This window comes from Cervus elaphus, chromosome 9 (assembly GCF_910594005.1).
Source record: "Cervus elaphus chromosome 9, mCerEla1.1, whole genome shotgun sequence".
In the NCBI taxonomy this organism is placed as follows: domain Eukaryota; kingdom Metazoa; phylum Chordata; class Mammalia; order Artiodactyla; family Cervidae; genus Cervus; species Cervus elaphus.
The window spans coordinates 94,384,988-94,409,616 of record NC_057823.1 but is presented as its reverse complement, the minus strand read 5'-3'; the positions used below and the strand labels follow the sequence as shown (position 1 = coordinate 94,409,616).

At 40.5% G+C, this 24,629-nt stretch overlaps 1 protein-coding gene across 1 annotated transcript in view; it reads right to left on the bottom strand.

The window, feature by feature from the left end:
• FAM81B (family with sequence similarity 81 member B) overlaps positions 1 to 24,629 on the bottom strand; it is a 152,067-nt gene that overhangs the window by 23,910 nt on the left and 103,528 nt on the right. The window contains exons 3-5 of the mRNA XM_043913858.1: positions 18,249 to 18,492; positions 11,668 to 11,786; positions 2,386 to 2,515 (exon numbers count right to left, since the gene is read on the bottom strand). Of these exons, the coding sequence (XP_043769793.1) occupies positions 2,386 to 2,515; positions 11,668 to 11,786; positions 18,249 to 18,492 (493 nt within the window). The remainder of the gene's footprint in view (positions 1 to 2,385; positions 2,516 to 11,667; positions 11,787 to 18,248; positions 18,493 to 24,629) is intronic.

The window sequence follows — 24,629 nt, the reverse complement described above, 5'->3', positions numbered from 1 at the left end:
GAAAAGACCCTGATTCTGGGAAAGATTGAGGGCAGGAGGAGAAGGGGACAACAGAAGATGAGATGGTTGGATGGCATCACCGACTCGAAGGACATGGGTTTGGGTAGAGTCCGGGAGTTGGTGATGGACAGGGAGGCCTGACGTTCTGCAGTTCATGATGTTGCAAAGAGTCAGACATGACTGAGCGCCTGAAATGAACTGAACTGAACTACCTGTAAAGGCATATGGAAAGGATTCATAATAGTCTAGTAAAAATGGTTCCCTGTGAGTAGCATGAATGGGTGTGATTACTGGTGACAGAAATGGAAGTGAAAATTCTCAGGGTGTATTTTCTCATATAGATTTGATTTTGAATCATGTATGTATTACCTTAAAAAAACTAAGAATCTAGAATCTAATATCACCTTTGAAGTTAGGTGCAAAATTAAATACTGAGTTATTACAAAGACTGTACAGTTTTCATTACAGAAATGCCAGAATGTTTCAGCATTGGGAAATACTTTGACATAGCACATTAGAAGGCCAAAAAAATAAACAAGCTAACAACAAAAACCCAAACCAAAAAACCAATCATGCTGAATTAGGCATTTGTTAATGTCCAAAAGGCATTTTATAAAGTTAAATGTTCAGTTCTAATAAAATTTAAGTAAAGTAGGAATTGATGGGTACTTTCTTAATATAATTAAGAATAAATCAAACCAATAGCCAACAGCAAAGACATTTCCAGTGTAATCAGAAACTAGATAAGCTGCCTACTTTGACCACTTTTATGTAACAGTGTTCTGGAAGTTCTGGTCAAAACCTTAAGTAATGAAGTTTTACATCAGAGCACTAGAGATAAAGCTGTTATGATTTGTTGTTGATATGAGTACCTTGAAAAACTAAGATAATCAGCCCCCAAACTATTAAGACTATTTAGGTGGGTTTATAGGGAGATGGACAAGCCTGATGGGACTGCTGGAAACTTTCTGCCTCCTCTGTACCTTCTGCTTTGTATACACTGACTCCCGTGAACAAATAATCAAGCACCAGGCTTTCATCTCCCCCAGTTTCCAAAGAGTTTCCACTTTGTTCTGCCCAAATGCCTTCAGACGAGATGTGCTTGTCTCACACAAGGCACATGACAAATTAGGGCATTGAAGAGTTTGCATTGGCTCTTTTCATTAAACCATTGCCTGTGAAGGTGAAAATGCCGTGCTGAGGTTAGTTGCTCAGTCATGTCTGACTGTTTGCGACCCCATGGACTGTAGCCCGCCAGGCTCCTTGGTCTATGGGATTCTCCAGGCAAGAATACTGGAGTGGGTTGCCATTTCCTTCCCCAGGGGATCTTCCCAACCCAGGGATCAAACCCAGGTCTCCCGCATTGCAGGCAGATTCTTTAGACATTTCAGGCAAAAAGAGCACAGAGAACATGAAGGCAGTGCAGTATTCTGGAGTGAGTGAACTACAGGTAGTTCAGCGTCATTGGTATAAAGGGTAAGCTAGGAAGCATGAGGGTGAGCTGTAGAGATACGCAGGGGCCAGTGTAGAGACGGTCTTTAAAATCCAGGCCAAAGGACTTGTGTATTATTTTGTAAGAAACATAACCCGTTGCTAGGATGTAATGTGATGAACTCAGGTTTATGCTGAACCTTTAATAGTAATATCTTCAATGGAAAATTCCTTTGCTTGTTCTCTCCAATTGTACCCGGAGGGCCTTCCCTGGCAGTCCAAGAATAGGATTCAATTCCTGGTCGGGGAACTAAGATCCCACATACCACATGGCAGGGCCAAAAAAAAAAAAAAAAAAAAAGAAGAAAAAGAAAAGAAAAGAGAGAAGAACCTAGAAAGTAAGGAAATGATGGCAACCGTAGAATCAGGTAGCTTATGCCTACAATGAGTGGCTGTTTTGGAACCTAAGAAAATATGAAAGTGTTAGTCTCTCAGTCCTGTATGACTCTTTGTGACCCCATGGACTGTGGCCCACCAGGCTCCTCAAGGCACTCATTAAGTATTTGTTGATTAACCTGGCCGTATGCATGGTGTATGATGAGCTGTCATATTTAAACCCTTTGGAGGAAAAGAGTTCTTTTGAATAACTGCTGCTTGACTGAGCATTTTGGTAAGTCATAATGATCTTACTTCTGGCATGCATGCATGCTAAGTCACTTCAGTTGTGACCCTATGAACCATAGCCCGCCAGACTCCTCTGTCCATGGGATTCTCCAGGTAAGAACCCTGGAGTGGGTTGCCATTTCCTCCCCAACGGGATCTTCCCATCCCAGGGATAGAACCCTTATCTCTTACATCTCCTGAGTTGGTAGACCAGTTCTTTACCATTAGCGCCATCTGAGAAGCCCTCATTTCTAGCAGTAGTACATAAGAGTTTCAAAATTTTTCAGTTACCTTCATATCCAAGTTCTTAGAAACAGTTTGTAGGGAGGACATCATCTCCTGAATTGTTTTTTCAAGTTGCTGCTGCTCATTTCTGATGAAGTGAATATCTCCAGAAAGCTTCATGATGCTGGAATCACATCTAGTGGCAAGATGAAAATTAGATGTGAGATCGATAACATTTTTAACACTATAGTAGAATCTATGCACTCATTTGATGGCAAGAGTTCTAAAGTTCTTTGAATAGTGTCTTGGCAGATGTAGGGGCATATACAGAAATCTCCCTCATCTTCCTTTTTTTTTCCTGAATGAATCACTGGCCCAAATTAAAGCACTGAGTTGGAGTAGATGACTTGGGGGAAACTTGGTAGATACAGATTTTCAGCCATAAGATACATTAACTCAGTTATAGGAGCTCCAATAGATTTTGGTGTTTGGGGCATACTCCCCGGTGCCTATGGTTAGGCAAAATTGAAGCTTTTTCCTCTTCTATATTGTGTTATGAATTCTCTTTCTTCCCTTTAGCCCTCTTTTCTTGGCTCCCAGATCATCAATTCCCCTTTGGCTAGATAAAGTGTCCCAGCCTACCAGAGGCTTCCAACCCATCTTCAAAAGACAGTATCTTTTCTCTTAGCCCCAGTGGAAACTCCTGCTCCTTGAGTGGCCGCAGTTAAGTGTTGTCTTCGGTTTGGATGAAAAGAATCCACACTAACATGTGTATGAAGCTTTGGCACCTAAGGTGGCATTTGGCATTTTCAGGGAGGAACCCTAGTGAAATGACATTGAAATTCAGATTAACCATCTTCCCAGCATGCCAGGGAATTCCCACCCCCTACTCCACTCAAGGCCTCCCTTAGGAGAGAACAGGTTACTTACTGTATTATCGGTTTCAATGCACTCATATCTACATGAAGGATAGGACAGAAAGCTCTGTAGGGTTGTGTTTTATGTATTAATAAATGAGTTACCAGACATCACTTTCAAGTTTGTCATTTTATCAAGTAACCATTTTGACTGTCATCAAATAACATTTATTTGTCATGATAAGTGCTATAAACATTGTTCTATGGCTGTCAACATTTTCTTTAGGATCCAAAAATGAATTTCTTTTTCTTAATTTTGGTGTCAAATTTGAGCTAAAGATGAGCTAACCTCTTGAGAAACCTCTTGAAAGAATACCAGATCACTGGTGAGGGGTGGGCAGACTGCCAGGAGGAAAAATCAGGAATTAATCTGATTCAAAATGGAAGCACCTAAGTCACAGGAAAAAGTCATTTCACACATTTGTGTATATAAACTGTTATTGTCAGAACAACCTCAATGTTGGTTAGAATATTATGTTAGTCCTCATTGAGATACCCGAAGGCTACACGGGAATCGAAGGCAATATGGGAATGGGCTTCCCAGGTGGTGCTAGCGGTAAAGAACCTGCCTGCTAATGCAGGAGACATAAGAGAGAGGGGGTTGATCCCTGGGTCGGGAAGACCCCATGGAGGAGGGCATGGCTACCCACTCCAGTATTCTTGTCTGGAGAATCCCATGGACAGAGGAGCCCATAGTCCATGGGGTCACACAGAGTTGGACACGACTGAAGCGACTTAGCATACACAGGGCAATAGCTGTTGCTACCACCACGGCCAGTCACCTCTTACCCAGCCCACCTGTTACCCCTCAGGGACCGCTGGTTTGTGTGTTGTAGGCCTGTGGTCCAGGATTTAGTCAGGTAGACCAGGCTTTGAGTCTGGCTTCTACTGCGTCCCAGGTTTGTGATCTGGGACGATTCTGTTAACATCTGTAAGTTTCAGTTCTCCTTGTCTGAGAAAAGGGGGTTACCAATGCTGCGGTCCCTGCACGAAGCTGCAGTTTGTCCTCTGCAAAACTCCAGGCCGTGCCAGACACATGGGGCTAATGTGAACAGTGTCTCCTGGGATGCTGTATGCTCAGCCTTCCAAACCACAAGTGGCTGCCCTGAAGGGTGGTCCTGCATAGGGTCATTTAAGGATAAAAGGAGATAATGAATGCAGAGCATTTAGCTAGTGCCTGGCATGGAGGAAGCACCCACACAGGATCAGCAGTTTTATTTATTTCCTCAGCTTGAGAGTCGGCACCGAATGATTTTCACCCAACTAGCCTAACTCCACCCTGAGGTCAAGGATAAGTGGTTTTTCAAGGCTGTATTCCATATTTCAAAAGAAGTTTCTCTTTCTCTCCTTTGAAGTGATTTTATTGTTTCTATTAAAATAACAAATTCCTGTTATAAAAAATTACACACAATACAAAAAAAGAACAAAGAAAAGCGTTAACATCATCCCAAATTCCACTTTTCAGAAATAATCATTGTTAACATTTGGTTACTATTTCATTCACCATTATAATATATACATATATCGTATATAGACACTTGGAGATAGGAAGAAATAAAATAAGTTTAGAATATTCAGATTATATGTACGAGTTTTAGTTAAAAACATTACCTTGAATTTTAATTTATTTTAACCTAAGGAAAGGTAACTGCAGTGAAAAATGAAGTAATTGCTGAACTTCAGGTGTATGTGTATATACGTGTGTGTGTATATGTGTGTGTGTATATATATATATACAGACACATACATATATACATAGACACCCCTACTACAGGAGATATTTCTAAAAATGAAGTTATAAAAAGCTATCATCGATTGGAATCATTGTACGTTTTACAACTGCCATTTCAACTTTAGACATTTGACCCTATGCCAAAAAAAAAGAGAAAATAAATTTTATATACTTGCCCTTCCAACAGTTTTTGTTAATATTTTTCTATTTAAAAAATATCAGATTAAACGTTTACAGTATGTTCTGCCACTAGAGTTCCCACTCTTTAACCTTCATTCTGTATTTAGACTCTATTAGACAGTCATTTTAAGATGTATACATTTATTTGGCTGCACTGAGCCCCAGGCGTGGGACATGGGACCCTTGGCTCTCGGTGAGGCACACAAACCCCTAGTTGCGGCGTGTGGGGTCTGGTTCTCTGCCCAGGGATTGAACCCAGGCTGTCTGCACTGGGAGTGTGGAGTCTTAGCCACTGGACCCCCAGGGCAGTCCCAGTGTTTTACAACTATAATTTCTTATCTGAGATCCTTATTTTGATTTACTCCTTGGTTGGCCAGATTTTGTCATCCAGAGTTCAAACGAAGGGGCCATGAGCATTGGACTGTTTACATTCTTGAATGCTTGAGAACGCCTGTCTGTTCTGTTCTACTTGAAAGGTAATTTGGTTAAGAAAATATTATTTGAGTTACTTTTCTTTTGTTCAGAACAGGATAGACATTTCTCCCTTCTTACCTGACACTTTGACATGGACAAGTCTGAGATGACTAAGTTTTTTCCTTTCTTAATGTGATCTGTTTAGTCTACCTAGATGTCTAAGGATTCCTTTTTGCTTTGCTTTCTCCTAGTGATTTTTTCTTTTTGATAATCAGTGACTTAAAACCAGGATATATTGGTTCAATTGTTCTCATATAAATTTTTCTGGTGTTGCAGATTTCCCCTTTGATCTACAGATTTGATCTACAGATTTTAATCTCTGTTTCAAGAAATCTTTCTTCTCTTATATCCATTTTTTTTTTCTTCTAAAGAATTTGTTCTTTTTCTTCTTTAGGAGCACCTCTTAGTTCTCTGTTGAATGAAGTCTCTGTTTTCTGCCCTATACATCATTTCTCCGTAACCATTTTTATATGAAAAAGCATTTTCTTTTTGTTTTGTGTGACTTGCTCAGGTTTTTTAAGAAATAATTTGTTTTTGGTTGTATATATTCTCTTGGCGCGGGGGAGCTTTTAAAGTAGATTGAATCTCTGTAATATTTAGTTTTTTTCTTTCTCCTATCCCTGAGCAATTCTGGTTTATCTATTTCCTTTCGCTAGTTGATAATCTCTTTTTGGGGAAAAACCTTTTTATCGCTTATTTTTAATCAAAGTAAAACATGTTTGTAGTTTGAAAGTCAGTAAGAATGAGAAGGCTAAGAACACACCGCAGTGGTTCCTGGCTCCGTCTCTCCCTGGAGGCAAGTGCCCACCTTCTCCCACACTCTCAGAGCTGCCTGGTGCAGCCCACCCCTAAGCCTGTGAGAATTCCATGGGGGTAAAACCAGGTCATCATCGGCTTATCCCACGGCTAGAAAACCAGTCCTATTTCTCCTGCTAAGCCAGTTTCCACATGTGTGTCTCCCAGGTTCTAATGTTTCTAGGCTGATGTTCCCTGTCTTTGTGGGTTTATGTTTTAAAGAGAAAAATATATTTTTTACTTAGGCTTTTGGAAGGAGCAAAATTATGTGCGACAGTTCAATCAGCAATCTTTTTCTTTTGCTTTTCATGAAACCAGGAGTTTCCAAGAATTCAAGAATCCAAGTTTCCAAGAATCCAAGTTTCAAACTTGGATTTGAACTGTTCCTGTATTTTTCCAGATAATTCCTGTCTTGAGGTGTATTCATCAGCCTTGTGCTTTTATCCATCTGTCTATCGATCCATCTCTCCCTGGATAGTGGTGGTGGTGGCTTTCACGCACGGATTCTTCACTTCTCCATCTTCTGTGGTCCCGGCCACCCACCGATCAGTGAGGGTATGTTTCGTGGGGAAGTAGCCCAGCTCCTCTCTCAGCCTCATCGCTATTAAGTCTGTTGCTTCTTTAGGCCCAGGGGAGGAGGTGCATCTCCCCATCTTCTCCTCGAAAACCAGATGGGTGTATCTCACAGCACATCATCATCATAGGTTCTTCAACGAGTTACTATCACCTCTTCCCCCTCCCCAGCCTGTTGCACCTCAGTCAGTTTTTCTTAGGCATAAATTGATAAGAAGGGCAGTCCCAGATGACAAATGTCACGAGTGCCTCTTCAGCTCTGCTGTCTCTGCTATTCTATGCTGCTGCTGTGAATCTCTCAAGGGACATTTCCTATTTCTCCTGTGACTCACCCCCATCCCCTAGGTTAATACAAATTGGTTCAACAAATTTGGTCTATGCCTTTGTGGATGATGCCTCTTGATTTGGAGGAAATCATGATATTTCGGGTTTGAGGAGGATACTGAGTCCACACATCTCTGTGTTTGGTACACGTGCTCTGTCATTAGTGGTTGCAGCAACTTGCATGTTGTATTAAAGGCGTCATTTTTGTTTTCCTTCTTTTATTTTTACTGGCATGGAGATGTCTCAGGTGAGAAGAGTGGAGTGAAAATATCTTTAACAAGAAGTCCTCACTGTTTTTCAAAAGTTGACAGTATCCAAATAATATCATTATTGCCTCTTCAAAGGACATGTCTTATGCTTTTAATTGCACATCAACACTATTTAGTTATTTCATATGCAGATTTGTAATGTGAAAGCTGAACGCCAAAGAACTGATGCTTTTGAACTGTGGTGTTGGAGAAAATTCTTGAGAGTCACTTGGGCTGCAAGGAGATCCAACCAGTCCATCCTATAGGAAATCAGTCCTGAATATTCATTAGAAGGACTGATGCTGAAGCTGAAACTCCAGTACTTTGGCCACTTGATACGAAGAACCAACTCATTGGAAAAGACCCTGATGCTGGGAAAGATTGAAGGTGGGAGGAGAAAGGGATGACAGAGGATGAGATGGTTGGATGGTATCACCAACTTGATGGACATGAGTTTGAGCAAGCTACAGAAGTTGGATGGGCAGGGAAGCCTGGCGTGCTGCAGTCCATGGGGTCGCAAAGAGTTGGACACGACTGAGCGACTGAACTGAACTGATAGGCAGATTTTGGGGTCCCAAATAGTCAAATGTGGTTAGAGGATTGGGCTGCTCTGGCTGCTTCTAGAGCCATCAGACATGGCTGTATGGCTGCCCTTCGCATGCTGGCCTTTTTCTTTTTTGCACACGAGGCTAATCTATCAAATAGAGTACAAGGTGTCAAAATCAGGCAGACAACTTTGAGAACCTCATCTCATTGGGAGTACTTGCTTTTAAACTGCCACTGTATTGGAGAGGGATATAAGGTATAAAATTCAAAAGTACATAGTTGTTATCAAATATTGAGTTTGATTCATGAAGCAGTAAAAGGCTTGCTAGGAATTATGTTAAAATAATCAACTTAGTTCACTCTTATACCAAAATGCTAATTGGAATTAAGGTCAACATATGTAGGAGGAAAGTAAGTATTCTGCCTCAGCTGGTCCATGGGTCAGTTGCCTGCAAAAATATGGAAAGGAAAAAGAGGAAGAGTGAATTTAAATCTCCTGGCTTTTAGCCAGATTCTGTCTTAAATCACTAGATTTTAGAAATTATCATAAAAGGAAGACATTTTTAAGGAAAAAGAGGACTTTTTCCTAAAATCACTGCTTTATATTAAAGGGGAGGTAAGTCAGCGATCAGAGAGTAAGACAGAGAACTAGGAGGCTCTTGATTTTTCCCTCCTCCCTCAGATGCACCAAATAAATAGCAAAATTCGGATCCAGTCCCTCTGGGAAAAATCTAGAAGTTGATTTAGAGACTCCTACACATCAGGCAACTAAGAAAATACCCACATCAAAAAGGGTCAAAAAAGTTCAGATACATACACACCATACACCCCAGCCCTGGTCAGCACCTTACGGCTGGGAGGGAACCACCAAATCCCAGATTCTCCTGGGGAGTGAAGTGTTTCCAGCTGCTATCCAAGAGTCTGGCTCCCAAATCACCTAACCCTGAGAGCCGGGGGAGCATCTGTAAGTCCCTTGGGGCCACAGAAAAGCAAGTGGTTTTAAATGGTCACATGGTTTTAAAAATGGGCAAAAACCTGACTAGATATTTGCCCAAAGATAAGAGACAGCTGGCCAACAGGTACATGAAAAGGAGCTCTATGTTACGAATCATCGGGGAAATGCCAATCAAAGCCATGAGATGTCAGCTCATACCTGTTAAGATGAGTGTTGTACAAAGTTTTGGTGCAGATGTGGAGAGAAGGGAATCCTTCCACACGGTTAGCAGGAGTGTAAATTGGTATAGCTGTTATATAACATAGGATGGAGACTCTTTGAAAAGTTAAAAATAGAACTGTCATCTGGAAATCCCCCTACTGGATATGTGTCCAAAGGAAATGAAATGAATACATGGAAGAAATATATCCTCTCATGTTAGCTGCAGCGATATTCCCAATAAACAAGATACAGAAACAACCTAAGTGTCTTTGCGTGTGTGTGTATGTGTATTAGTCTCTCAGTCTGGTCTGTCTCTTTGCGACCCTATGTACCCACCAGGTTCCTCGTCCACGGGATTCTCCAGGCAAGAATACTGGAGTGGGTTGCCATTTAGGGATGAATAAATAAAGAAATTGTGATATATATGGAGTGACAAAATTTTTAGCCTCAAAGAAGGAGACTTTGCCATTTGTGACCACATGTATAAATCTGCACGACATTATGCCAAGTGAAATATGCTAGACACAGGAAGGAAAAAAAAACCTGCGTTATCTTATTTATATGTGGAATTTTAAAAAGCGAGGGGCTTCCCAGGTGGCGCTAGTTATAAAGAATCTGCCTCCCAATGCAGGAGGTGTAAGACACACGGGGGTTGGATCCCTGCGTCAGGAGGGTGTGGACCCCTGGAGGAGGTTGTGGCAACCCACTCCAGTATTCTTGCCTGGAATCATGCTATCAGTGTACCACCAAATTGAACCAGATTCCAAGTTTGGTTCAAAAGAGATTTTGGTGCTTATCTTCTTTGTAAAATCATGGTGCATCTAAGGAGAGTGGTGGGTTGTTTTATTATCTTGCTTCATCATTTATGCAAATATTGTAAAAATTCTATTCATCAAATGTTATATAAAAGTATATATAATTTTATGTATTTCAGAAGCATTAAGTATATATACACATAACCTTGTATATATGTGTATATTTGTATGTATATAGTACCTAGGTGTGTACACACACTCACACAAACACATACATGTACTAATCCTGTAGATTCTATTTTCCTCATGTCTGTCACCTACTCTGGACTTGCATGGCAGAGTTTTAGTTTAGACCCCTAAACTAACATTTCTCACCTTGATTGCTTCAATAGGCTTCATTTCATCTTCATATATTATTTCTGTACTTGCCAAATTCAGCCACTACCAAAAGGTTAGTGAATGTCATCCCCTTACTTAAAATCGTCTCATGGCTGTTTATAACCTTTTACATAAAGTTCAAACTTTTTACTTTGACCAAAGATCCCTCATCATCCAACTCTGGATCATTTCTCTAGCTTCATCTCCCAATCTCCCATCTCTCCCTAAATACCACAGCTAAAATAGCCCCATCACAGGGAAGCCCTGAACACCTCACAGTAATTTATCCCACAGGTCCATGCCCACATCATTCCTCCTATGTGAAGTACGTTGCCTACCCCTGTCTGGTTAACTGCTACAGCCTTTCAAAACCCATCTCAAGTGTCACCTCCTCCAGGAAGCCATTTTTATGCCCCAATCTGATTTGCATATTCCCATGGCACCCCAGGCTTTCATTACAACACTCACCTTATTGCTTATGCTTTCCCAGGTAGACTGTGAAGTTATAGGAAGATGATCATGTTGCTGAACGCCTGAATCATAGAACACTGCCTGGCATTGGTGAGCATTTGGTACATTTTTTGTTGGATTGAATGGACAGATACCCTAGGAGAGGTTTGTCTTAGGTGTTAATCACCTAATTACTCAGAGCAGATTAATGAGATGAAAGTGGGGGTGTTTCTGGAGAGAGGAATGAGGTGCTGGCAGGAGATGGAGAGATGGAAAAGGTGTCCATGGTCAGCCACTCACGGGTCATCTTTGACATGTCAACCAGAATGGTCCTGCCATTGTCAATACCTACAAATTTTTGCTGAGCTATGTACCATGAATTTTTTCAGTCTCATAGAAAAGATATCATTCAAAATTTTATTCCCTTGCCCATTAAATCCCTTTTGCTAGGCTTTTATATGCAATTCTTATATATCTTAAATGTTTAGATCATTAGAGTTTGAGACATCTGGGGATTCTGTATGCAGTTTTAAGGGCATGTCTTTGTATAGATGTTGGCGTTTGGACAGCTGAGGGCTGTAAAGACAAGACTTGCCATTTGCAGATGAAACCAAAGTAGGCATTCTGTATAAGAGGTTCTTAATAGAACCCTTGGATCTCACAGGAAGCATGAGACTTTCCAATGTCATGATACACTTTCTCAGTTACTCTCTTACCATTTAGCTTAAAGACAGTGTTCTGTTTTCTACAGCACACATTCAGGGGTGAGAATCCAGCGCGGAGGCTGACTGCTAAGCGTGCGTTACACGTCTCTGCTCACCTGGCTACTCTGCCTCGAAGGTCTCCCACGCCTTGCAGGTGCCTGTTGCTGAGGTCCTGAACTGCGAAGTTAGTTCCTGTGGCCACCAGGTCCCGCGCTTTTATCTGTTCTTCTATCATCTGCAATATTTGAGATAAAGTCCCCATTACTTTCCCATCACACGTGATAAGAAAATATCATTTAAAGCAGAGGTTACAAATTGAGTGCATTTCCCTTCTTAGGCTGATAGAGCAAATGAGTGAGAGTCTTGTGTCAGAAGCCATCCCTGCTATATCCGAGGGAGGCGGCGATGGCTTGCGTCCTGCTGACAGTTGCCAGGTGGGCATGATGGTTTAACAGTGTCTCAGCAGAAGCTGGAAATCCAGATTGTATGTTAAATTTATGAATTTTTAAATATTGACATCTTATTCAAATTCTTTTATAAATACCATATGGGCCAAACCAAACTTATTTACTGTGCTGTGTGGAAGTGACCATCCTCGACATAAAAACTTTTCACAAAAACCTTTTTCAGAATTGGTAGTCAAGTTTAGAAAAAGGGACCTTTCATATGGGATTAGGCAAGGCCCTTTATAGATTGAGTTGGAACCACAACAAAGCTAATACAACTAACGAGCAAATCTGAATAAAACTGTTTCACTTACATGGAGTGGAAAAGGTTTATTGTTTTAGATATTTTTAGAGAACATGAGAAATTTATGGCTTGAATGTATTCAGATTTTGCCTTGAGTATCCATCGTCATGTCTTCATTATGTCTTAGTGTTCTGAAATGAATCTGACTACCCTATTCCACCAGCTTGGTGGTCCCCCAAACAGTGGGTTTTAATTTTTGGCACTCATATATAAAAACTAAGTTTTTTTGCTTGTCCATAGAAGAAAATTATATCTCGGTTGATATTCAAACAAATACCAGTGTAAAGTTAAGACATATAAAATGCAATATATGTTTATTCAGAAAAGTCTTGAGAGCGTAGGACTTTTTGAAGCACAAACAACTTTGTGATTTAGGGGAACATAAAGGGTTAGTTACTAGATGTTACCAAGGTCTGAACCATGTTAAATTTATGATTATGAAGTTTTGGAGGAAAGGAAGGATTTTTATAGGGAATGAATTATGAAAATTTCAAAGACTATGTACAGAATCTTGCCCGTTTGTAAACTGGCAGATCGAGAAAAGCCAAGAGCAAGTATAGCTTTAGCTGAAGACATGCAAGTATCAAGAACATTAGCTAGAGGGGTTTTTTTTGTTTTTGTATTTTGGCTTGTTTATTTTTGCATGCCTATAGGTGTTTAGTTCATTCAGGCCACCATGACAAAAAGCCACAGACTAAGAAGCTTATACGACAACAGGGATCTGTTTCTCACAGTTCTGGAAGCTGGAAGTCCAAGATTTAGGGCACCCGCATTGTTGGGCTCTGGGGAGAGCCCTCTTCTGGGCTGCAGACTGCTGACTTCTTGGTTCATCTTCACATGGTGGAAGCGGCCAGGGAGCTCTGTGGGGTCTCTTTCATGAGAGCACTAATCCGCTTTTTGAGGACTCCACTTTCATGACCCAAGTCCCTCCTAATACCATCACGGTGGACATTAGGATTTCACATATGAATTTTGGTGGGGATACAAACATTCGGATTCTAACAGTAAGTGTTGTTCTACTTTGTTTTGGTAAAGAATAATGATAAAAGAAAACTTGCCCTATTAAATAGTAAAGTGTTTTGAAATGAGTGCAGCTAAATAACTGTGCCTAGCTAAATTGATCATTGTAATTTAGTGAAGATCTTGGTAAATGTAAGAAACAAATATGCCATATATCAGACTCAAAGTCAGTGAGGAAGGAATCTATACGTTGTTGAGATTTCTGGTTACTTATTCAGAAAACAGGGCTTCCCGGATGGTGCTAGCTAGGTAAAGAATCCGCCTGCCAATGCAGAAGACGTAAGACTTCGGTTCTATCTGTGGGTGGGGAAGAAACCCTGGAGGAGGGCATGGCAACCCACTCCAGGATTCTTGCCTGGAGAATCCCGTGGACAGAGGAGCCTGGCAGGCTACAGTCCATAGGGTGGCAAAGAGTTGCACACGACTGAAGCGACTCAGCACACACGTATGCACTCAGAAAACAATCAGTTTAGATCTGTATCTTGCATCATATGTGAATATACATAAATTTTAGAAAAAACAGATTTAAAATATTTAAAAAGTTAAGCCATAAAACTGACAGACAATAGAAATTATTTCATCTCTGAAATTTCTGAGAGAAATTTCTATTCTTAAAAGTAATGAGGGAAATCACAAAGCAAAATATTGAAATAAAGTGAAGTCGCTCAGTTGTGTCCCACTGTTTGTGACCCCATGGACTGTAACCCGCCAGGCTCCTCCATCCATGGGATTCTCCAGGCAAGAATACTGGAGTGGGTTGTCATTTCCTTCTCCAGGGGATCTTCCCGACCCAAGGATTGAACCCAAGTCTCCTGCACTGCAGGCAGATGCTTTACCCTCTGAGCCACCAACCTTATAGAAAATTTTAAAAAATCATTATAAATATAATTCAGACAAAAACATCAAACTGGGAAAACATTCATAATAAGTGTTACTGCCGAGGGTTTCAATTTGTGTTGCAGTCAGTATACACCTATTCTTGAGAGCCGATTGCATATGTCTCTTCCCATCTTTTTGTTTAGTAACATCAATTGGCTTTTTAAATAATTTCATTTTTTATTTCATTTTTGGTTGTGCTGGGTCTTCATGGCTATAGACAGGCTTTCTCTAGTTGCGGCAAACGGGGTGCTACTCCCCGGCTTATCATTGCAGTGGCTTCCCTTGTTTTGCAGCACGGCTCTAGGGCTCGTGAGCGTCAGTAGTGGGGCACATGGGTTCAGTAGTGGACCCTGGGCTTTAGAACACAGGCGCAATAGTTGTGGTGCATGGGCTCAGTTGCTCTGAAGCAGGTGGGATCTTCCCAATCAGGAATCAAACACGTGTCTCCTGAATTGGCAGGCAGATGCTTTACCACTGAGCCACTAGGAAAGCTCCCATCAGTTGGTTTTTGAAATCAATCACAGTGAGTGTATTTACACCATGGGCATAGGAAAACACTATAAACCAGGTACTTTATCCCCAAGAAAAAATCTGCTGATTTTTAAACATTTACCAAAGCATCACTGCTTATTATTTTTAATAAAAAACCCATAAATAAAAACTAAAAAGCACTAAATCTGCAAAAGATATTAATAAATTATTGACAGAGAAAATGTAAACTGTTACAGTCATTTTTAAAAGGTGAAAAAAAGAAATGCTGGCATAGGTATAGTGAAAAAAGCTAATGGAACTCTTGTATAAGGCTAATGGAAGTATACATAGATATAAACATTCTGGAAACCAATTTGGCAATAAGTGTCAAGAGTTTTTACAGTGTTCTTATCCCAGTAATTCCATTTCTAAAAACATATGCAATAGAAATAATACAAATGTAGATACATTTATGCACAAAGACTTTTAAATATTAAGAGAATAAATAATGTAACCATGATGTATGCACCATACAAAGAGCTTTTAATGACCTATGAAAGAGTTTATGATATAATTTTATATTAAAGTTATGCTTACAAACAATAGCCTCAGCTTCCTAAAGGGGATGCCTGGGAAGACCAGAGGCAGGTGCATCTGGGTGTTTGTAGAGTTTGCCATTTGCTGGTGAAATTATGAGAAATTTTTCCTAGGTTTTAAATTTATTTCCTAAACTTGCAAATAATTACAATGAACAAGTATTGCTTTTATTAATGTAACTTGGGGAAATAACACAATAAAACAATGTTGTTCATGAAACTCTCTTTTCCTAAATTAAAAATAAATTGATTTTCAATCTTTAATGAGCTGCCAGCTTAAGAAAGAAATATTTTGATTTTAAAAACAAGCAAGCAATTGAACCACTACAGTTATGGTTGAGTAAACAAAATTTTTTTCATTTCTTTTAAAAACCCAAGAAAACTTCTGCTCACACTTCAATCTATCTTGCTGGCTGATTTACAGATGGGCTGACTTACTAGGTTTTTAAAAATACTTGAATAGCAACCATTTATCTAAATACTTATTACTTTATAGTCTTAGTTATTATCTAAAGGTAGTTCAGTAGTTTCTACTTCATAATGCTTTAATTTCTTATCTACAGCCTTTGTGCCGTGTGCTGTACTAAGTCGCTCCAGCCGTGTCTGACTCTTTGCAACCCCATAGACTGCAGGACGCCAGGCTTCCCTGTCCTTCACCATCTCCTGGAGTTTGCTCAAACTCACATCCATTGAGTCAATGATGCCATCCAACCATCTCATCCTCTGTCATCCCCTTCTCCTCCTGCCCTCAGTCTTTCCCAACATCAGGGTCTTTTCCAATGAGTAGGCTCTTTGCATCTGATGGCCAAAGTACTGGAGCTTCAGCTTCAGTATCAGTTCTTCCAATGAATATTCAAGACTGATTTCCTTTCAGATTGACTGGTTTAATCTCCTTGCAGTCCAAGGGACTCTCAAGAGTCTTCTCCAACACCACACCTCAAAAGCATCAATTCTTTGGCACTCAGCCTTCTTTATGGTGCAATTCTCACATCCATACATGACTGTTGGAAAAACCATAGCTTTGACTATATGGACCTTTGTTGGCAAAGTGATGTCTCTACTTTTTAGTATGCTGTCTAGGTTTGTCATAGCCTTTCTTCCAAGAGCAAGCCCATCTACCACCTTTAAATATTTCCTAATTCAGCTTTCTGCACAATCAGATCAGTCCTTGTCATTTTTCTTCTATATGCTAAACCCTTAACAGGATTGCAAATATTTTGAGATTTTATAGTATTTGGAAAAAAAGTTTTGGCTTTGTCTTTTTTCAGAGCTAATCAAAGATAGGAAAAGAAGCTTTTAGCAAGATTTCTGATATTTAGAAATGTTTTTCCCTTTAATGCTAAGAGTATTTTATTGGGATATAATTAGTATGTATTAAAATATATAAATCAAAGCATATTTCTGGATAGATTTTGACAAATATAATTGACTATGTAACAGCCACTGAAGTAGAAATATAGAACATTCTATAAGCCTTTTGATATTTCTGAGAATGCTGTTATCTTTCCAATTACCAAGAAGTTTTGACTCCTAAATTAGGATCTTCTTTGAGTGCCTGTGCTATGCTTGATTTTCTTATCGTCTCAATGGCACTGAGTCGTGTGTCTCTCCTTACTTTCATGACAGTTCATTATGCCTGGAAACACCTTTGGCCGCTTTGAGAAATAATGTTGCCTCTTTAGGCACTGTTGTCAATTCAGGATGTGCTAAGTACCTATAAAGTGCCTTTTAATGGCTCACCAAGATTTTTTTAACTTTTCACACTCCCTCAAATGCATTATGGGGTCTACAGATAGAATTAACAGATATCCTTAGGATTAAACACAAAGTCATGAGTAAGTCATTGCTGGGTCAATCTCATGGTTTTTGTTTTTGTCTAATCCACTATTCTATCTAATAGGAGAAAAAGGGATGTATTTTATGAGGGCGTTGTTGTCAATTCTCATAATTTCACACACTTAAGGCCAGATTTTTAAAGCTTCTTCTCTGGAACTTTTGCCTGAAAGTTGCTATCTGAGATTCATCATTCTTTGGTACTTTAAAAACTCTGAAAGATCTGCAGTAAGAATCTACTCATCTTGGTTTAACACAATCATTTTCTCTTTTGATCAGAAATACTATTTTTCCTTTAATACATTAGACATCATTCATTCATCCTTCTGTTCAGGAAATATTGACAGATCACTGATGACCTCTCATACATTGTCATCAGTTTGGTGTGGGATTTGGCAGTGAACAAAATTAAGTCTCTGCCCTCACAGAGATTATATCTTAGAAGCAGAAACACAACAAGTAAGTATAGACCATGGTGGTTTGTGATAAGCACTATGGATAAAAATAGGGTGCGGTTTAAGGGAGATTGTGACTGTTGGCATGTCAAGGAAATGCTCTCTGATAAGGGTGATTTCTGAGCAGGGACCTGATGGGAATGAAGAATACTTCACAGGAGTGTCTAGGAGAAGATGACCCACCCAGAGTTCATAGCGAGTGCGAAAGCCCTGAAGCCGGAGCATGTTTGGGGTGTTCTAGGAAGTGCTGGGAGCACAGTGTGGCCAGAGTGAAGGAGAGAGGAGCTGGAGATGGGGGTCACAGAGATTTGGGGGGTCATATGTGATGTGTCTATGAATGAGCATTGCAACTACCTTATGAAAACCTCCATTGGAAATGATCACATTCGTAGAATCTTAGAGAGTTAGACTAAAATAAGCACCTTAACACAATGTCTGACACTTAATGTTAAACAATTGCCTTTGCTGTCACAAAGAGACATTCAACAATTTTTGAACAGAATTTCCTTCTACAAAAAGTAGAAGTTGAATGACACAAGCAGTTAAAATATTGACTGTTTCCCTCAGAGGTAACTAAATGGTAATCATTTAAGCTTAAATAATAGGGACTCATTTCTCTAGTTGAAAACTGCCCCTGATGGTTGATAATCTTTGTCAAGCAATGGTGCCAACACATGGGAAATAAAGAACTACCTCAATGTTCTGGCTGAGTTTTTTGACGATGCTGGTGATGGTCTGGATGTGGTTTTCCAGGAGCTTCCTGGCAAGTGACTCCTCCTTGCGAAAGCCATGGGTCCCCTGAAGACAGGCAGAGATGTCCTCCTTGATGCGAAAGGCTTGCTCAAGGAGGAAAGCTATGGTGCGGTCCTGGTTGTTCAGTCTGTCTTCTAGCTGACTTCTCTGGGTGTTTGCAATGGCAGGAAGAAAAGAATGACCCCTGGTCCAGAAAAGGAAACAACACCGGGACTTTACAAGGGTGAGCTAGAGGAGCCAGAACGAGAACTTGCAGCTGCCCTGTACTCCTGTATATTTTCCCCCAAGAGGTGAAGTTTGGTAGGACTTTAAACCCTGCATGGTGAGAATCTTGGTTTATGCCTCATCTGAGAACTGGGTCTGACTTAAGCCTTGATCTTGTTTCATTCATTTTTCATGTTTCTCAAGCAGGAATTGTTCTACATTTTACCCACTATTCTAACAAGCCAAATTGGATTCACATAAATTTAATGCCCGATGATCCTACATTGAGAAGTGAGCTGCTTTCTAATTGCTGGGAGAAATGATAGGTCAAAGGCAAGGATTAATAAAAGAGTCAGAAGTTCAACAAAAAGTAAAAGAAAAAAGTAACTTAGAAAAGGAAAATACAAAGACTAGGGCTAGTAGTTATTAGGATAAAGAAACACATAAAATCCAAGTAACTCCTACTGACATGAGCAAATTACTTCTTCTCTTCACAGATAAACATTTTGGAGCACAAGTTACTTTTGTTGTGTATTTTTCTTTAGTTAATTTTCTTTGCTTATTTTTGTGACCTAGTCTCTGTAGTCATACCTTGTATCTTTTGCTTGAGTTCATTCCCTAGAAGCAAGTCACTAAGTTGTACCTATATTCAAAGTAAGTGAGGATCCACCTCTTGACAAATGGAGTACCAGGAAATTTTTGGTCATTCGAAGGCCACCACCCTGTCACAGTCATCCAACTGGCTTCTTGGAAATATCAGAATGCTTCCAGAATGTCCTATATTTTGATTTGAGGGGTTGTTACCTGGTTAACTGTATTTGTCAAAATCCACTGAGATACAGACTTTGCATATTTTTAATGCATATTAATTATACCCCAATCAAATACTCTTAGTATTAAGGGGGGGAAGTTTCCAGATCCCTAGAAGTCTTGCTAGGAGCTTCTTCTCCTCAACAGTAGTTTGTCCTAGATTAGCTCAAAAGAAGGAAAAGCCAAAACATCTTTCAAATAATGTAAGATCTCACTATATCTATATGTTCCAGGGATGGGAAAGCAACTGCTCTTCCAATGTTGCTTCTTTTTTAGGAGCAAGAGGAGAAGACCTGATGGGAGAAGTTATTCTGTAGGATAGGGGGTGGCTGATGACGGTTTTAGTCTGGCACTCACGCACACCCCACCTCCCAAGCTCATTGGAGCTGACAAGACTTCATTGGTGAACAGGATTTGGCTGAAATCTTCAGTGAAAAATGAACCCACAAGCCAAAATATCACAACTTTGAGGAGCACAGTCTCAAAAAACCAAGTAGCCAACAAATAAACAATCTACTAGATTATGTGCAGTGCTTAGTCAACTCAGTCTTGTCCAAATCTTTGTGACCCCAGGGACTGCAACCTGCCAGGCTCCTCTGTCCAAGGGAATTCTCCAGGCAAGAATATTGAAGTGGGTTGCCATGCCCTCCTCCAGGACTACTGGCTTATAGATTCCTACAAAAGAGAATTACTAAGTTATATGCAATAAGAGGGCTTCCATGGTAGCTCAGCTTAAAGAAACTGTCTGCAATGCAGGAGACCCAGGTTTGATTCCTGGGTTGGGAAGATCCACCAGAGAACTTCCCAAGGAATAGGCTACCCACTCCAGTATTCTTGGGCTTCCCAGGTGGCTCAGACAGTAAAGAATCTGCCTGCAATGTGGGAGACCTGGGTTTGACCCCTGGGTGGAGAAGATCCCCTGGAGAAGGGAATGGCAACCCACTCCAGGATTCTGGCCTGGAGAATTCCATGGACAGAGGCACCTGGCAGGCTACAGTCCATGGGGTCATAGAGAGTCAGATAGAACTGAGTGCCTTTCACTTTCACACAATAAGAAATTTTTTTAAAAAGCGAATAAAAATATTAAAAAGTGAAGATACGGGAAGATATTAGCAAAATGAAAAAAAAAAAACAAGAAAACAAACAAGTAGAAATATTAGACATGAAAATAGTTAAAGAAACAAAAAAGGTGGGATAACTATGACAGACAGGAGATAGTTGAAGAATAAATTAGTGCTTTGGGAGAGAAGACTGGGAACATTTACCAGACAGACGCAGAAGCAGTCATACAACTCGGAAATGTGAAGAGTCAGAATTAAAATCTCTTGTCTGTCTCCAAAATCAAATGTTAACCTCTACTCCCATATATTCCTGTCATTCTAAGAGAGAAAAAACAGAAGCAGAGGACACACCTTAATTAATGCACCTGATATGGCCTGATAGAGTGACAACAGAAATGACATGCAGAAGTGTCCTCAGGCTTCATATCCTCTTTCTATAGTTCTTTCTTCGTCTCTCAGTCATGGCCGCTATTATCTCCTCTACTTTTGCCTCCTAACAAAGAGTGCCGCTTCCACACAACGGCTAAGAGTAGTCGTTCTAAAATGTGAAGGTAGAGCTTGCCTCCTGAAAACCCTCTGATGGCTCATCCATCCTCTGGAAATAAAATCTTTTTTCTCCTTCCCGGCCTCATCTCCTCCCGCTCTTCCCTCCATTCACCCTCACTCAACGATGCAGTCCTTCTTTCTGTTCCTCAGGCAAGCCACGTAGTTCCCAGCTAAGAGCCTTGGCACTTGTTATTCCTTCTGCTGGGAAATCTCTTCCCTACAGTCTCTTCATGGCTGCCTGCTCCTCATTCTTTAGGCATTAGCTTCAGCATCCCCTCCTCAGGCAAACCTCTGGCTCAGTCACTTTCTATCATAATAGCCCATATTTCATCTTCTTCATAACATCTGTCATTACCTTGACATCATCTAATTCACTTGTTTGTATGTATTTTCTGCCCTCCATCAGGACACTGACAGTTCCCTGAAGGCAGGCACTTTGTCTGACTTGTTCTCCACAGTGTCCCCAACGCTGAGAAGAGTGCCTGCCAATAACTATTTGTTGACTGACTGGTCTGTCTAGCTGAACTGTTTCCTTAAGGCCCTGTTGTTAGAAAATTGGAGGAAAAAAAAATGGTTCCACAAAGCTGCAAGTTGTTAGAGCCTCAAGGTGAACAGTTTCCTTTCCTGAGCTGTATGAAATATTTAGCGTCGGTCTGGGTGAGATTCATCTCTCCTATCACCTGCACATCTGAGGAGCAGAGACAACTTAGCTAAGGGTTTCATCAGTCAGATTCCATCTAACACTCATTTGGCTCAAAAATGTTTTTCTGGAAAATTACCAGATGGAACCTCGTACATAGAAAACCCATTCCTCTAAACCCCCGCCGAGCTGACAGTCCTTCCCTGGCTGGGACTGAAGAGTCACAGGCGGAGGAGAGGGGATGTCAGGCCCTGCAGATGGTGATACATAGCCTAGCGGTGGGCTGCAGATCTAGTCCTTGAGCTGGTGCTTCTTTCTGTTCTCCTGACAACCTGCAGCCTGGATTTGCCAGTGAAAGAGTATTCCATCCCCGTTCTTCTATTCTGGGCTTCCCTGGTGGCTCAGCTGGTAAAGAATCCGCCTGCAATGCGGGAGACCTGGGTTTGATCCCTGGAGAAGGGAAAGGCTACCCACTCCTGTGTTTTGGCCTGGAGAATTCCCTGGACAGTATAGTCCATGGGGTTTCTATATAGACCTTTGTAAATCATGCTGCATTCCCATCAATGTTTAGAATTTGTTTTCTCTTAGATGTTCTCAGTATGGCTGACACTGTGGGTTACCTTCCTAATAGCCATCCCTGCTTCTGCCTGATTTGGTTCACCCTCCTGTCTCCCAGGTCCTTCAGGGTGGATCGGGGGTGGGGGCACAAGCTAATCTTGGTGCCCCCATTATTCTGAGCTGAGATGCAGTTGGTTTAGGGAGGAGCATGTGAAGCAATACTGGCCAATGAGATGCAAGGGGAAACCTACCGTGGGGTTTCTGAGTAAGGTTGCTTGCTATTAAGAGGAGATTATCATAAAAGATTGTGTCCTACTGTTTGTGATCCCATGGACTGTAGCCCACCAGGTTCCTCTGTCCTTGGAATTCTTCAGGCAAGAGTACTGGAGTGGGTTGCCATTTCCGTCTCCTGGGGATCTTCCTAGCCCCGGGATCAAACTCAGGTCTCCTGCATTACAGGCAGATTCTTTACCAACTGAGCCCTAGGGAAGCCCTTAAAAAGAGGTACTCAGGAAGAAACTTCCCTTTTCTTTGCTGGTTGTTGTCATGTCTGTGTGTGATGCCTGGAACTGCTGAAGCCATCTTATGATCGATCATGAGGGGAAAAAGGATAGCTGGGAAGAAGGACTGAAAACACTTGGATGCTTGATGATGTTTTTAAGCCTACAAATTAACCAAATTCTAGATTTTTAATGTGAACTAATCAATGTCCTTACATATAAGCCATTTTGGTTGGAGTTTTAATGTGTAGCTGAAACTACTGTATCTATATCTAGTAACTTACCAATAAAAATGTCAGTTGAAATAGAAATACATCAGTCAATATTAGTAAATGTCTACTCTGGTCCATGTATAATATACAAAGGTTCTGTTCCTCAAGGAACTTAGTCTGATTCAGTATTTCTTGCAAAGAAACTTTTTACATGGGTGGGTAAGGAAAGGAAGGTGCTAATATAAAGATTCTTTGGCACCACTATAGACCTATTAAGTTATAATTTTGAGGGTGAGGGGAAGAACAAGAATATGTATTTTAGGGACTTCCCTGGTGGTCCAGTGGTTAAGACTCCATGCTTCCATAGCAGGGGATTTAGGTTTAATCCCTGGTCAGGGAACTAAGATCCCATGTGCCTCAAGGCACAGCTAAAAATAAAAATAAAAAATGAAGCCACTATAGCTTAAAAACTTTAAAAAGAATTTGTATTTTAAATAAACACTTAGATGAATATATTCTAATATTTTCTAATGGCTGAGCATTGCTGATTTATTTAAGACGGGCCCGGTGGTGGGGGGCGGTGAGACCAATGCTTATAGCTGCCCTGGCCTCAATATTGTTGCTCTTTGGAGCATGGAGGGGAGCCTTGCGGGGCAGCCCCAATGCTATGTGAATGTGCGTGCCTGCAGCCATGGAGCTTTAAGTGGCATATAAATGATGGACTGTAGTTATTTTCTTTTAATTCTTAATATTTATTTTTAAAACCTATTAGTGGAGAATGTTCCTTTTTGAAATTTGTTTTCATGCCTGAGATATAGTAAATCTCATACTATGAGATAGAGTGAGATATATATTGGAGTATTATTATTATTATTATTGTTTGTTAATAATGTTTAATGGGCTTCCCTGGTGGCTCAGATGGTAAAGTGTCTGCCTGCAATGTGGGAGACCTGGGTTCGATCCCTGGGTCGGGAAGATCCCCTGGAAAAGGAAATGGCAATTTGAAGCACCAAATGATGCTCTGTTTAGCTCTAGTTGTGTGATTCCTATCAGATACAGAGAGCTTAAATATATATTTCCTATTTTTCTGCCATAAGGAAAGAGTATTGCTTTCCAAATGACTTTCATAAACCAATGACTGGAGTAACATCCAACACATGAACATTCTGTCTTCTAAGAGAGATTCCTGGTAACACTGTTGTTCAGAACATCAGATCATCTGAAAGTTTAAAAACTGAGGCTCTTCACTAGTAACAAGATGTGGTTACCCTGAATTTGAAAAATGCACTGCTTTATTAGTATATCATATCAGTGAAACTTGTGTATCTAAATTTAACTGTGAAAGGAAAGATAGAACTGAATATTCCAGACTAGCACAGATGGAGTTACTAACCACAGGAGGAAATATTCCTAGGGGGCCTTTTCAGAGGGATATTTGGACTTTAGATAAATCATTGATTATGTAGCTGACAACTGAGTCTGAACAGATTTTCCGCAAATGCTGAGTTCTATTTCTCTACGGTTCAGTGTGACTTACACCAGCTGTGCTGTTGCTGGCAGATGCATTGGTACATAGTGACTTTCATGTCTCTGCCTGTTCTGTTCTTGTGACTAGAGCACTAAATTTACTTAGGAGATTTGGAAAACCATTTCAGCAACCTGTAACATTCAAGAGACAGAAATTGGAAAATTGAAACTCCTTTCTAGAACACAAAGGAGCACAGCTAAAGAGAATTTTCATTTCTGTGAAATTTATTCTATGACTAGTTACATTCTCAGTGCATAGAGTC